The 13,307-nt window shown below is 38.5% G+C and overlaps 2 protein-coding genes across 6 annotated transcripts in view; one reads left to right on the forward strand and one right to left on the reverse strand.

Moving 5' to 3' along the window:
* The window catches only part of LOC132906927 (dipeptidyl aminopeptidase-like protein 6), a 117,954-nt gene extending 111,510 nt beyond the window's left edge, over positions 1-6,444 (forward strand). For all 5 annotated transcript variants that reach the window (XM_060959578.1, XM_060959581.1, XM_060959580.1 and 2 more), the window contains 3 exons: positions 84-528; positions 655-860; positions 1,006-6,444. In XM_060959578.1, the coding sequence (XP_060815561.1) occupies positions 84-528; positions 655-860; positions 1,006-1,107 (753 nt within the window). In that variant the 3' untranslated portion in view covers positions 1,108-6,444. The remainder of the gene's footprint in view (positions 1-83; positions 529-654; positions 861-1,005) is intronic.
* Positions 6,445-7,434: 990 nt separating this feature from the next.
* LOC132907126 (meiotic recombination protein W68) lies at positions 7,435-9,525 on the reverse strand. The gene is made up of 4 exons (XM_060959897.1): positions 9,413-9,525; positions 8,869-9,302; positions 8,242-8,599; positions 7,435-7,913 (listed from the first exon to the last, which is right to left on the reverse strand). Exons 1-4 carry the CDS (start codon positions 9,523-9,525, stop codon positions 7,613-7,615), a joined length of 1,206 nt encoding a protein of 401 aa, XP_060815880.1. The 3' UTR covers positions 7,435-7,612.
* Between the last annotated feature and the right edge of the window lie 3,782 nt (positions 9,526-13,307).

Below are 13,307 nucleotides of genomic sequence, written 5' to 3' on the forward strand. Positions count from 1 at the left end.
TATCAATCAGTCCATCTTTTCATAAACTTTCGTTATCGATATCTATTTCACACATTTCTACTCATAACTAATTGATTCTTCAGGTACCCCTACCCCAAGGCTGGAAGGCACAAGTGCAGCTATTATTACCACCTTCGTGGCGAGAGGAGCTCAGAGACGCGGCATTTCCTGTCTTGGTTGAAGTGAACGGTCGTCCAGGAAGCGAAGCAGTGACTGATCGATTCAAGATCGACTGGGGGACCTACATGTCCAGCCACAACGATGTAGTTTATGTCCGATTGGATGTTCGTGGCGCTAGAGGTCAAGGAAAACGAGATCTGTTCAGGCGAATCGGTGGCGTCGAAGTTCAAGATCAGTTGACCGTACTGAGGCACTTGCTAAAGACTCTGAAGTACCTGGACGTCACGAGGGTGGGAGTGTGGGGTTGGGGATACGGTGGCTACGTAACTGCCATGGTGTTGGGTAGCCAGGAGAACGTGTTCAAGTGTGGCGTCGCTGTGAATCCCATTGCGGATTGGCTCTATTACAGTGAGTTATTGCATTTTGTATAAATCGAGAATATTCCCCGGAACGAACTGAAGGGAATACAAGTTTTCTCTACCATTTTTTATTGTATGAAGTTTACTAGATTAGAGCTATGTTCTTTTCGTATAGATTCCGCGTTTACGGAGCGAATCCTCGGTGCCCCAGCAGAGAACTACAAAGGTTACGTAGAGGCTGACCTGACCCAACGTGCAAGGTTGGTGCCCAGTCATAGCCTCTACCTTCTTCACGGTCTAGCCGACCTCACAGCGCCTTATACGCACGGTGTCGCCTTCGCTAAGGCTCTGTCCGAAGCGGGTATCATCTTTAGGTACCAGGTATGCGATTTATTCAAAGCTTTTCTTTAATTATAACTGACTGAATTAATAAAATCTTCACAGATATCTTACTTATTTAATACATTCGAATCTCATACGGTGTATTTGAATTATATCTTAAACAACGGTTTTTTAAATTTAACAGAGTTACGCGGACGAAGACCACGCCTTATCAGGTGTGTTGGAACACGCTTATCGTTCCATGGAGGACTTCCTCGCCGAGTGCCTCGCCCTGGACGCGTCCTAGTGCCTCAAGCCGAACGCTCCCTCGTTGTCTCTAGCTCGCCTACTTCTGATACATCCCAGATTGATCTGGATGCTCGTCAAGAAGGCTGCCGTCGTTCAGGACTAGACTAGCTTCGAGTAAATAGATATATCGGACGTCACGGAATACACTGGTCCTGATCGTTACGTATCAGACCAACGAAAACGCGAACGAAACAAAAATAGCAAAGAATCGTATAGAAGAAAAAATAACGAAACGACTAAAATTAATGCTAGTCTGTATCGAAGTCAAGGATGCTTGTGACGCAGAGAATGATTACGCGTAGAAAACAAGCGATGATGAGAGGGATGAGGTAAACTTAGTGTTTGTATAAGTAATACCGTTAAATAACGTTATGTATCAGTCGCCTGCATCAGCCTGCGGATTCCTCTTTGCTACGAACAACTTTCACTTTGCTCTTTGGACGCGCACCCCGGATAAATTTCTAGTTTAGAATCTACCCCAGCCATCCAGAAAACTATGACACAGTTCACTGGCGCTTGGGCACTTTCAGATTCTGCAAGCTCGAGACTCGCGCGTTTTCACATCTTAAGATCTATCTCTTACGATCCACGAAAGAAATTACACAAAAATTCAAGAGAATCGGCAAATGGTGTCGTGCTTCTCGCAAGCTTGCAAGCTCTTTCCATTTTTTATACAGCGAAACTTTTGAGATCGAATGACGATCGATGACACACGGAGGATACTCAGCGAACGACGATCGAGCGTATCGAGCTTAGCGCGAGCTTGCAAGCTCGCGTTTCATGTTTTTTATATCGATCTTCCACCATATACACTCGTCACCGCTCGAGACATTCATGCCGTTTATATATATTGTTCCGCTTTCGAGCTTATCAAAGAAGCTTGCAAGCTCCCCCGACCCCGCCTTTTTCATCGAGGAACAGTTATTCTCGAGGAAGTAGACTTCTTCCTATACGAACGAGTCATATTTCTAAGTTCAATAAATCACGACGTATTACGTAGAGCTTGCAGGCTCGCGTTTCACGACCGTTTTCTTCTTAGTCTACGTTCCAGATATATCGGTGCAATCCTGATTTTTTGGAAAGCTGGTTACGCCTGTGCGATGACGCTTGTCTAGGGGTACCGACCCATTTCACCGTTTTGAAAACGAACGCCTAGTGCTAAGTTTTGTGTTGTACAGCTTTGCGCCTAGTCTATGTACCATAATGTTACTTGCGCGTAAAAGCAAGGAAAAGAAGAGAACAGAAAGGGAAGAGAAAAAATGTATTTCCCTAGCCCTTTATCGACCTGATCCCTTCTTGCCAAACTTCACATTCGATCCTTGAATATTTGTATATATCCGTATGCACGTCTCTCGATGAATCCCTTGATGCAGGACACGTTCCCCTCGACGAGGTTCGCGAGTGTTCCCGTTTATCGTTGATCGTTTGTTGTACTATATCGCTAAGTTGTACTATAAACACACAGTTTCCAGATTAACTAACTATCGTTAAGTAAGTTAAGCGACGCGAGGCTTTAGGATAACGTTTCAGGTTCACCATATACTTTAGCTCGTTCGAGAGGACGAACCTCGTCAAGGGCAACGAACCTTTATCGTATTCCTTTTCTCGATCAACGTCGATCATGTGTAGTGTCCTGATAAAGTCAAAATTGAATGCGCCTTCGGATCTTCGTGGCTTTAGGACACTCTCGATCGACGTGTTAATGATCGATGTTCGTTCAGACGCGGTTGATGTTGGAGGATAATCGTTCGAGATCGATCGAACTCCCGAGATGTGTTTTCAGAACACTTTCGTTAGTCCTTTCGCTACCAAAAAAAAAAAAAACCCGCTCCGGTGATTCGTTTGTTCGAAGATCCGTTACTTAACGAATATAATTAATACCTCTATGTGTCTTTTGAAATTTGTACCGTGCCATCGATTCAAGCTTCTTCCGAATTATTCCTCATCCGGATGATAAACGTAGCGAAAGGGTTGAGAGACTTGGATATTTTTCGCTCGCGAGTCCGATCGAGACGAGACTCCTTTCACAGTTGATTAAGAGGATAAGAGAAAACTAAGTGAACACAAAATATGTCGCGCTCGAACGAAGAGAGTCGCACGTCGCCATAAAACGCTGCCTGCCCAGCAGCCCTTAAATGCCGACAATCAAGGCTAGTGCAACTAATCAAACGATAATAAATAGAAACGGAGAGGATGAAGAAATTACCTAATAATAATTAATGAATTCTTAGATGAGTGATCGATGTGGTTCGTCCGCGTCAGGCTGCGTGGCTGAGGGTCTCGACGAGATAAAAAGAAAGAAATAAAGAAATCACAGGAAGAGAAAGACTTGTTAGAAATATGTCGAACGTATGAAAAGAATTCTCGTCGAGGAGATCCACATTTGCGCGTGGACGGATAAGTAGACGTGGCAAATCGATTAGATTGAAATTACGTGCTTGATGTCGATCGTAGAGAGTACAAAAGGTGTAACAGCGCCTGGCTAAGGAATTGCCTCACCAATTATTCACCTGAACGTCTACCCTCGAATCCACGAACGTTTCTTCCACGGCCCGAGAAAATATATTCGAATCAACGTAGTCTCGATATTTTTTCCAGGAAGGATACTGAATAAAATATAACGGCGCCATTTGACGCGGAGATCATCCTGCATTCGTGAGAACGAGAAGAAACGTCGCAATTCCTTAGAAAATGTTTCGCTGGATCCTTTCTAACCGGATTCCTCGATTGCGCGACAAGGACAGACGCATTATTGTTAGATCACGTTGTAAAAGATTCATTTTTCTTTTTTCTTTTTTTTTTTTTTCGTTTTCGTGAGCAACTTTTCCCGCGTATGAATTCGAGAGAAAGGGTTAGTAAAACTCGAGAAACACGAAGGGAGAAGCGTGAACGCGAATATAAAAGAGAGATAGAATGTGAGGTAGTGAGAATGAATGAGAGTGTGAGCGTGCAATCGCAATCAATTATTAACTTATAATTAAACGGCAAAAAAAAGTGCGGCGAACTTTAACTGTAGGCATATAGATAATCGGTCTCACGAACTCGGCAGGCACGCAAACAGTAAGAAAAAAAGAGAAGAAAGAAAGAATGGCAAATAACAATTGTAAACAGCGATAAGAAGAAAGGAGAACAAGAGGGAATTGCAAGCATGCGATTTACGTGAAATTAAATCGCAAGAAAATTAAATAAATAAATAAATGAAACCTTGGTAGCAGCGCATAAGGGTATCTATAAGCTTTTGGTAACGTATTATCGCCGCTAGGCTAAAGAGAATTAATTAAAAATAAAAAAAAAGAAAATATATATATATTATACAATAAAGAGAAAAAAAAAGTAAAATGCGACACACAAAGAAAGAGAAGACACATACGCAGGACATGCAGATTGCAATTGACGCGGAAACTCGAGTTTAATATATCGGGCCCGTGCGAACACTCGGACGAATTTATGCGAACAATGTCGACGAATGTATTCGCCTGTCCGACCACGCGAAATCGCCCGTCGACGTTCAACGATTTCGAGATGACGATAGAAAATTATACAAGAATAAAAAGAAGAAGAAGAAGAAAGAAGAAGAGAAAGAAATAGAAAAATGAAAAAGAAATCGCGAGCGTTTGTATCATCCGTAATGGGAGAACAAAAATTTACTGATAATAATAATAAGGAGACTATTTGAAATTAATTTGGATAATCTGTGATACTCAGATTGACGATTATTATTCGGATTAGACGGTATTTCACGCGTTTTTAACGTCATCGGATAACACTCGAACATCGAGGTATTAATAGATAAGGTATCGATAAACGAATTTGTTCGAGTAACGCATGCTCCGAACTAAGTCCAAGCTTCTCCACGAGAATCGATGTACACTTAATAGGTAGTAAACGATATTCAAAGCCTTCAGGGTTCTTGAACGACAAGGTATTGTTATCGAATTGTTATCTATCTAAATATATTAGAATTTCTAGCTGTTGAAAGTACGATTTCTTACTTGTACTCTTTAATGTTTCATTGTGAGACTGTTCGTTAAACTACTCTAACACGTCGACATTAAAAAATTCGATGTCAGGGTTAAAATACAATTTTCACTACTATATTCGACGATCGAATTTGATTCAAAATTTATTCACACTTTTTCTAATAATTCGATCTCACATCAAAGGAAATAATCAATCGTATCGATGTTCATATTGTCGAGAGCTTGGACTTGATTTCCGGAAGTGGCCTACTCGTCACGACGTTTTATGTATATCAGACTCCTCGATGTGAATCGCATCAGGCGAGCCAACTCGAAACGACGTCTGAATGATCAAAGATTCGGTTTAATCGATCAACATACTCGGAAGCGTTGAGTCGAATATTGGCCAGCGACTCGTTGAATTCAATCGTGCTCCGCGAGTGTGGCCGACGCGCTCGGACAATTGTTTTTTATAATAATAATAATTCGCTCGGATCATCAAGCGAGCGACTATGCGAGAGTGCCGTGAATTATCGTTATCGAGAGACAGAGAGGCGTTCTCGATAGTTTCTCGTGGGAAACGAGGGCACGCGGATTGTTTCCACTCGGTTTTTTACGATATTCGCACGGACCTGGAGACCGAACATCCACGAAATCGGCCACGCCAAACAATCGATCGTTTTCAATCGGTTTCAACGAAGTATCCCATAAGTGAAACGCAAACTATTGTGATAGCACGTTGGATGATCGAAAATATCGTGTCCTTCATTTCATTTTCTAATATTCAATTATACATCTATATTAGGATATTCCATGTGTTATCTATTATTTTTCGAAGCTATTATTTCTGGCAATTTCTAAATTTCTCGCTCGATAAGTTGTTAAAATTTTCACGCAAAATATTTGATTATTGCTTTGGAAATTTCGAATAGATCAAAGTTTTTAATTTTATAGCATTTCGTAATGGTCAAAATAAATTAATATTTTCCCTTACTATATACGTTTATTTTCCAGATTTTTAATATATCCATATATTACAAACAGAATTGTATATTCGTACGTTTTATTTGTCAAGTAATCAAATGTGTTTCATAATGTAATTCAACGTGTTAAAGATTAATTTTCAATACCTGCAAAAAATATTTCCTATCTTAAGGAATAAATTTTCGTTTGTAACCACTGTTATAAAATCAATTTTCAAGAAGGCTTCCTGTAATCGTTTAAAGACGCCGATTTCGCGGATATCGTTATAATTCCACGTAACACCCACGAGATAATCATGTTACTAAGACTCTGCGTTTTTTAATATCAGCGAGACTCGGCCCTGACCACGGGCGAACAAAAGTGTTTTCAATAAACTGTTACATTACCTGAAATCTTGTTGTTTTCTTTCGTTCCATCGAACCTGAAACATACAACTTCCGGTTATCGTATATCATAAATAACGACTATTCGCTTTTGTTTTTTAATTAACATCGTACTTCTGGAAGGAATGTATACCAAAATAATACGGAAAAGATTTTAGGATAATATTTTCAGGGTATTTTATACAGACGAAGCTTTTTGAGAATTAAAATTATGTCTTTACGACGACCCCGCAAGAAGACTACACGTAAATGGCTGAGTGTTCAAGGAAGTAAAAAACGGGAGCTTCATCCATCGTTTGGTAATCATAGGTAAATTATTTGATTGAATTATCAGAAAAGAGAATATCTTACTAAATGGTACCGATGGCTATCGATTATTAAAATGAAAGACTTTCGAGACGAATATTTCATAATTTTGTTACATTAAGGTTATGCGATCATTTTTACGCGACGAGATCGAAGAGTCAACGAAATACAATCACAGTACCAGACTCGAATGAATCATTGGTTATTTCGAAACAGTCATCGGATAGCAGTATTATTTATTTGGGAACTTTTCGAAACGTTCCCGAATTAATAAATTTAGAAGACAGCAATGACGATTATCGGGAGCAGGTAGCCAAATCAGAAGAAATTCAATCTCCAAGCTTCGTGGTAACTTATATTTCTCGTGGCTTTATATCGCAGACGATATGTTAAGTACAAATTAATGAACAGAAAAACAAATCTTGTTACAGACAGAGTGCAACAAAGTTGAAAATTCGACAGAATTATCGTCCATTTAAGAGGTATTTCTGTTTTCAAGTATTATTGATGGTACGATTTCCCTTCCATAAAATTAAGAAATACAATATATATTCGGCTGATCGAAAAGTTCAATGTTTTAAAATTTCGATTGTACGACTTAGACGGAAGGACAAATGGCAAAGAGAAAAATACCGAAGAAATTTCTTTTTGTAATTACAATGTGAATTCGACTTGAAATTCGAATGTGAAACGACGATTGAAGCGTTGCATTATCATTTTCATCCTCAGTAGGTTAACAGAAATTTCAGTTAAAGCAATTAATTGTTTCTTTTCAAAGAACAAACATTACAAAACTTGTCGATCAACCTGATCAATCTACAATCTGCACGTACATTTTTAATTATGAATCATCCTGTATCATTCAGCAATGTTAAATATAATCGTTGCCTTTGATCTTGCAAGGTAAATAGGTGGCTGCTAGAAATCTTCCCGAGGAGGAATACACATTCTCTATCTCCGCTTTACCAGTTCGCATAATTTCAAGTTCTTTCCTAAACGCGTTGGTCATATAAGGCCTGCCTTCGAGAGCCATCAGTCTCGAGAAATCGAATTCCGTGAGGGGAACGGTATTCACTCCCAGAGCGAGCAATTCCGATGGATGTATTCCCAGCCAGCGTACCTTCGAACAGGCCAAGCATTTCCTCTCTCTGGATAACGCAGCCGAGCCAAAACTAATTCAGAAAAACGTGAAAGAAATTTTATCATGCGATCTCTGTGCATTTTCAATCTTCTTCAACTTCTATTGGAAATTTTTTCTCTTTCTCCGCGGTTGTGTGCAAAATTTGATAAACGATTAATAAATGACCTTATATAGATTTTTCATTATTTTCTTTCTTGAGCTTTTATTAGGAAAAAATATCAGTTTATTTTAAAATAAAAATTTCTCAATTTCATCGACTTTCTCAATTTTATTTCCCTCCTTTTATTTATAAGTTTCTTTGATTTTTTACAATTTTAGAATTTTATAATTTTCATCAAATCATTTGATCATTGATTTACCGATAAACACACATGATGTCCACACCGAAAGGGTCTGCATCCACGATTATATAAACCGGAAGTTCCAATTTCTCAGACAGCAGTTTAACCAGCATTCTTGTAGTCACGTCCGGATATCCTTTTCCCGTGACCAGAATGCAGCTCAACGAAGAGGTACAATCATCCTCTAACAATTTTTGAAAGACAGCATCTTTCTCGACAATCAACACCATTTTGGCCCTGGTGCGAACGGAAATTACCTCTGATATATTGTGCGGAATAAGGGCACCCCCGGGCACCGTGCAATCGATAATACGATTGTCAGTTAGAGTGAACGTCAATTCACCAGCTACTAATCCCTTTGATGTTGGCAACAAATCTAGATAATTAATTTTTCGTACAAAGTACGATAATATAATAATAATATAACATATAATAATCACACGAAAATTAATTTCTCATAGATTTCTAGTAATTTCTACTTTATTATCATCGATTGCTACTCGCGAACAAATTATTTTTAAACTTCCACAGATTTTTAATAATTTTTCTAATCTTATCGTTCAAAGATTAACGTAATTAAATAGAATAAGTAATATAATAATTATTAAATCCCCTGGAATTTGATTAAATTCATTAAACACTTACTGAGCTCCCATGGCGAGCAGTTTAGTAAATTAGCCACACGATTCACAGTCTGATCCAGATACCCCTGTTCTGGAACTAAATTCAACGTTTTATCGTTTTTCAGCTCGTAATAAAGAGATCGTCTTGTAATGGTCGAGTTTATAATTAGCAAACGATGCGCGGCAGCCATCACGGTCATCGTTAAAGCCAACTTGTCTTTGCCTCTTTTAGTAGCAAAGTTGATCACCGTTCTTGTTTCATTTCCTTTGATTTCTTCGAAATTCTGATCAGGTTCTTCGTGAAATTCCGACTCGGGATCATTGTCTTTTACAGTATGCGTGTCTACTGTAGCATAATTCCGTTCTGATGAGTATGAAATTTGTGGCAATCGACCCGAACATATCTGTTGGATTATAGATGAAGTAATGTTCTCGATACGGGCTACTAATTGCTTCCTAAATATCGTAAAAATGACTTTGTATTTTCTCCTTTTAGGCTTTTCTAAATTTTAAATTGATTAATAAAAAATATTGAAAATATCGATCCAACCACATTCGACATTCACCTCGATTCTGCATTATCTACCACGGGTATATCGATTTTCTTTTCCTCCGTGTCTTGTGGTTGACTGTCGGTAATTCTGAATCCCATTTTCACGTTTCTACTCATTTTTGACATATTCCCTACAATAAATAATTTAACATATAGAAAATGTTATATTTCAGTTACATACAATTTTATCTTCATAAAGAATTTCATTGATTATTTTTAATCGATCGAGTTGTTCAAGATAGACACATATAAAGAAATATTTAAATATCTCGGCAAAATAGACACATCTTATATATCTTCCACAGATGATACTTAATATTATTTAATAGAATATTTTATAAATTTATCGTTTACGCTTCTGAGCAATATTAAAGCGTTCGGTTTAATCAATTTCCTCGTCCATAGATGGCACGAGGAAGGATTGCATTACACTCTGTGGTTCTATCCTCCTACGCTTCTTTATCAACATTAATAAAATACAACTTACCCTTATCCAAAATTCTAAGCAATTTCCCAAAATTTCGAGACCCGTACGATTTTTCTTCGCGCTATATACATACGCATACGTAAATACACGTTTTATAAAAATATATGAAAATATATATTTTCAAAGTACCAATACCACATTAATTCGATGTATTCGCTAAAAGTACAAAATTAATATCCCACCAAATTTATTATACAATTCATTTTTTAACGCAATTTTGTTATTTCAAAAATTGATTAGCTTTCTGATGAACCACCCGTAATACAAACTGATGAAATGAATCGATCGCTTTGGCGTCTTAATTCTAGTTCTAGTTTGTCAATATTAGAATATCCTTAATTTTCTGCTGTTCGCTGCAGATAACTCGATATTATAAAGTAAATGTTAAACGTTGCATTTTGGCAAAAATCGCCAGCTTTTTCCGGAAACATGCGTAAAAAAGGAAGCGGAAGGGAACGAGAGAAAAGTCAAGAGGCAACCCCAATTCGGATAAGGATCCAGAGTCGATGTTTCCAGCGACTGAGACGCGTATCGACGCGAGTTTAGAAGGCAACGAGGCCAGATAAAAATCTACCACCTATCCGAACGTAACATTCTCACAGCAATAAACATATTAAATTGTTGCAGGACGGAAAAAGTATTGATTCGGGGTACGTAGTCGAGATCGTCCAACGATCGACAACGATTTTCCTGGTTGGAGAACGACGGTCGTATCGAGTAGCGAATCTCAAGAGAGCCGGACACCCCGCTGTGCATTTGTGAGCGGCGACCATTGAACGTCGCGCTACCGAGTGCACTAAAGACACTTCAGGACCTCATTCGACAGTAAAAAACAGTGACCGTGCCTGCAAAACGCTCAATTGTAACGAAATTCGGCGGCCAGTCTCAGCACCGAATCGCGTTTGATCGAATTCGATAAAGAAATATCTGAACCGAAAAGATGAAAACACAAGTTATACTATTGATTTTTAAAAGTAGGATAAATAGTTAAGATCTGTGGTTTCCGAAGCAACCAATTGGAAGCAAAGTGTGGATTTTTCAGGATCAAATTTAGAAATTTCCATGCGTTTTCATATGTTTCTAGATATAAATAAACAAAGAGATGCTTCTGGATAGAGATTTGTTAATCGCATGCAATTCCTTCAGGATATCATGTACGAAGATCACAGGAAAGAGGCAAGACAAGAACATTTTTATTGATTTTCTTATTGCAATACTACTTCCTGATCAAACAACAAAATTTTACTATAACGTAATAGAAAAATATGTTTGCTTATGGAGGGCTAATTATATCGAATCTTGGGCATTGCTTCGTACATTTACATGCGTAAGGGATTCTTCAAAAGAAAATTCTCTAAGTACGAAACCCGTTAGATCACACTTTCTGTATAAATATTCACAGATGGACTGTACATTTCCTTCAGTAGAGGTTAGCCAAAGCAAAGACACCCGAAGGGACAATGAATACTAACGAGCGGCCACAGGCATTTGCGACGCGTGCCAAACAGCTTAGGGTCACTGAAACTGCCCCATCACAATGATCTCTGCCGTTCTCTTCCCTACGAATATCAAATTTATCCTACATTCGCATGATATTGCAAAAAAATACCATACATTACCCCAACAAGTAGCTGTATATTGCTATATTAATTATATTATATGCTGTATAATATTACGTACTTAATTATATGCTGTACATTGCTGTTCTCTATTATTACTTTTACTTACAATTGACAGTATCCAGATTCCCCGCAGCACTCACTTATCGAAATTAAACGACCGAAGGAGAAATATTTTTCAATTCTTGATCATTACAAGCCTCGAGCCTCCGATAAGCTGCAATTTATCGAGTAAATCTTGTTCGAACGAATTTCGTCATGTCAAATGGACGAAGCCGTGTCTCCTGCGAGCGTTCATCTCGATGATTGCATACATTGCGGTTGCTCGAGGCTGTCGAATCGCTTTCTGTTCTTCACCAATGTAGCGTGCTCATACGCGCAAACGGGTAGAAGTAGTAGATACTTCGTCTTGAAGACCCGCGCCAAGCCTCTTTACCGTGCATAAAGGGATTATTCACGACAAAATAATACATGAACGCCGCTCGGTTTCGCATTAAAGACACTTCAAGGCTGTTCTTCTATACGAAAGGGGGATAGTGTTACATTGTGCAACGAGTGTGTTCGAGAAACACCCCTGAGAATGCGCTCTCCAGCCCTCAAATGGCCCGTATACGGCCGCGTCCTCCTCAAAATATCGGTTGGAGCCACTGAATATCACGAAAATATGCCTAATCTTTTGCGCTCACGTGCGTCAATCTCGTGAAACCTTCGAAAAATCGAAAATAATCCCCCAGCGAGAATCTTGCTTTCTTCCTAGGATTTGCTCTTACATGGGAAAATACGAATCCGTGAATCTTTTACATGTCATATGTAGGCATTTGAAATTTTCAGTCGGTGAATTCGTAGAACTCGATCCGAATTTAGACTATTTCCGATAGAGAAGGTGCGAATCTGTAACACGAACCGGAGGTTATTTTCCCTAAACCGAATATCTTTCAACTGAATAATCGCGTGTAAGCCCTGAGATCGAGGTAATCCCTTCGTGTTTAGGCCGATTTCATTGACCAGAATCGAAAACTTGTTCCCGTATTGAAACGTCAAATGCTCGCATGATCGAGTGACAAGAATGGCACGGTACCTGTTCGATTTTCTCGACGACAGTGATTTGTCAAATCCATTATATTATATATTCGCATGCAAGTGTACACAGACGACGTATAACGTGACAGAGAGAACAAGATTTTTTTTTAGATTTCGACAAAAAGAAGAGAGAAAGAATGCGACGAGTTGTGGACAAACACATTTCAAGGAACAGCTCGAGATATATTGCCTGTCATAAATTTCACGCTGACTGAATCGATACTTTATATTAAATGGGATAAATGAATTATTACGATGTATGTAGCATGAAATAAAAAAATATATGAGTACAGCTAGTTAGTTACAAGGTATGATGAAAAATAATATTTTAGCGGTGGACTCGAATAAGAATTATTATAAGATTAATTTATCATCGACCGAACAAATCAATTATATTATAATCGTTTATATCGAACAACTTGATTAAGGATCATTGTGTACACAAGATTAGCCAAGATAGCGTATCGTCGGTACATCAAACGAATTGTCCGAATGCGTCTGTAAAAATAAAACTACAGTTTCTTACAAGATATTGTGAAAGAAACTTTTATCGAAGATCTCGAGCGAAATTTGTCGTAGTTTCAAAACCAATCCATCGATGATTCCCTGAGAGTTTTCCCCGATTTTCGGTAGTGGGGTGGAAACCGCAGAGAACAATAAAGCCAGAGAAATATTTCAACGATTCCGGGTGTTGAAAAACTCGGTCAAACAACACGGAATAT

This window comes from Bombus pascuorum, chromosome 5, assembly GCF_905332965.1.
Source record: "Bombus pascuorum chromosome 5, iyBomPasc1.1, whole genome shotgun sequence".
NCBI lineage: Eukaryota > Metazoa > Arthropoda > Insecta > Hymenoptera > Apidae > Bombus > Bombus pascuorum.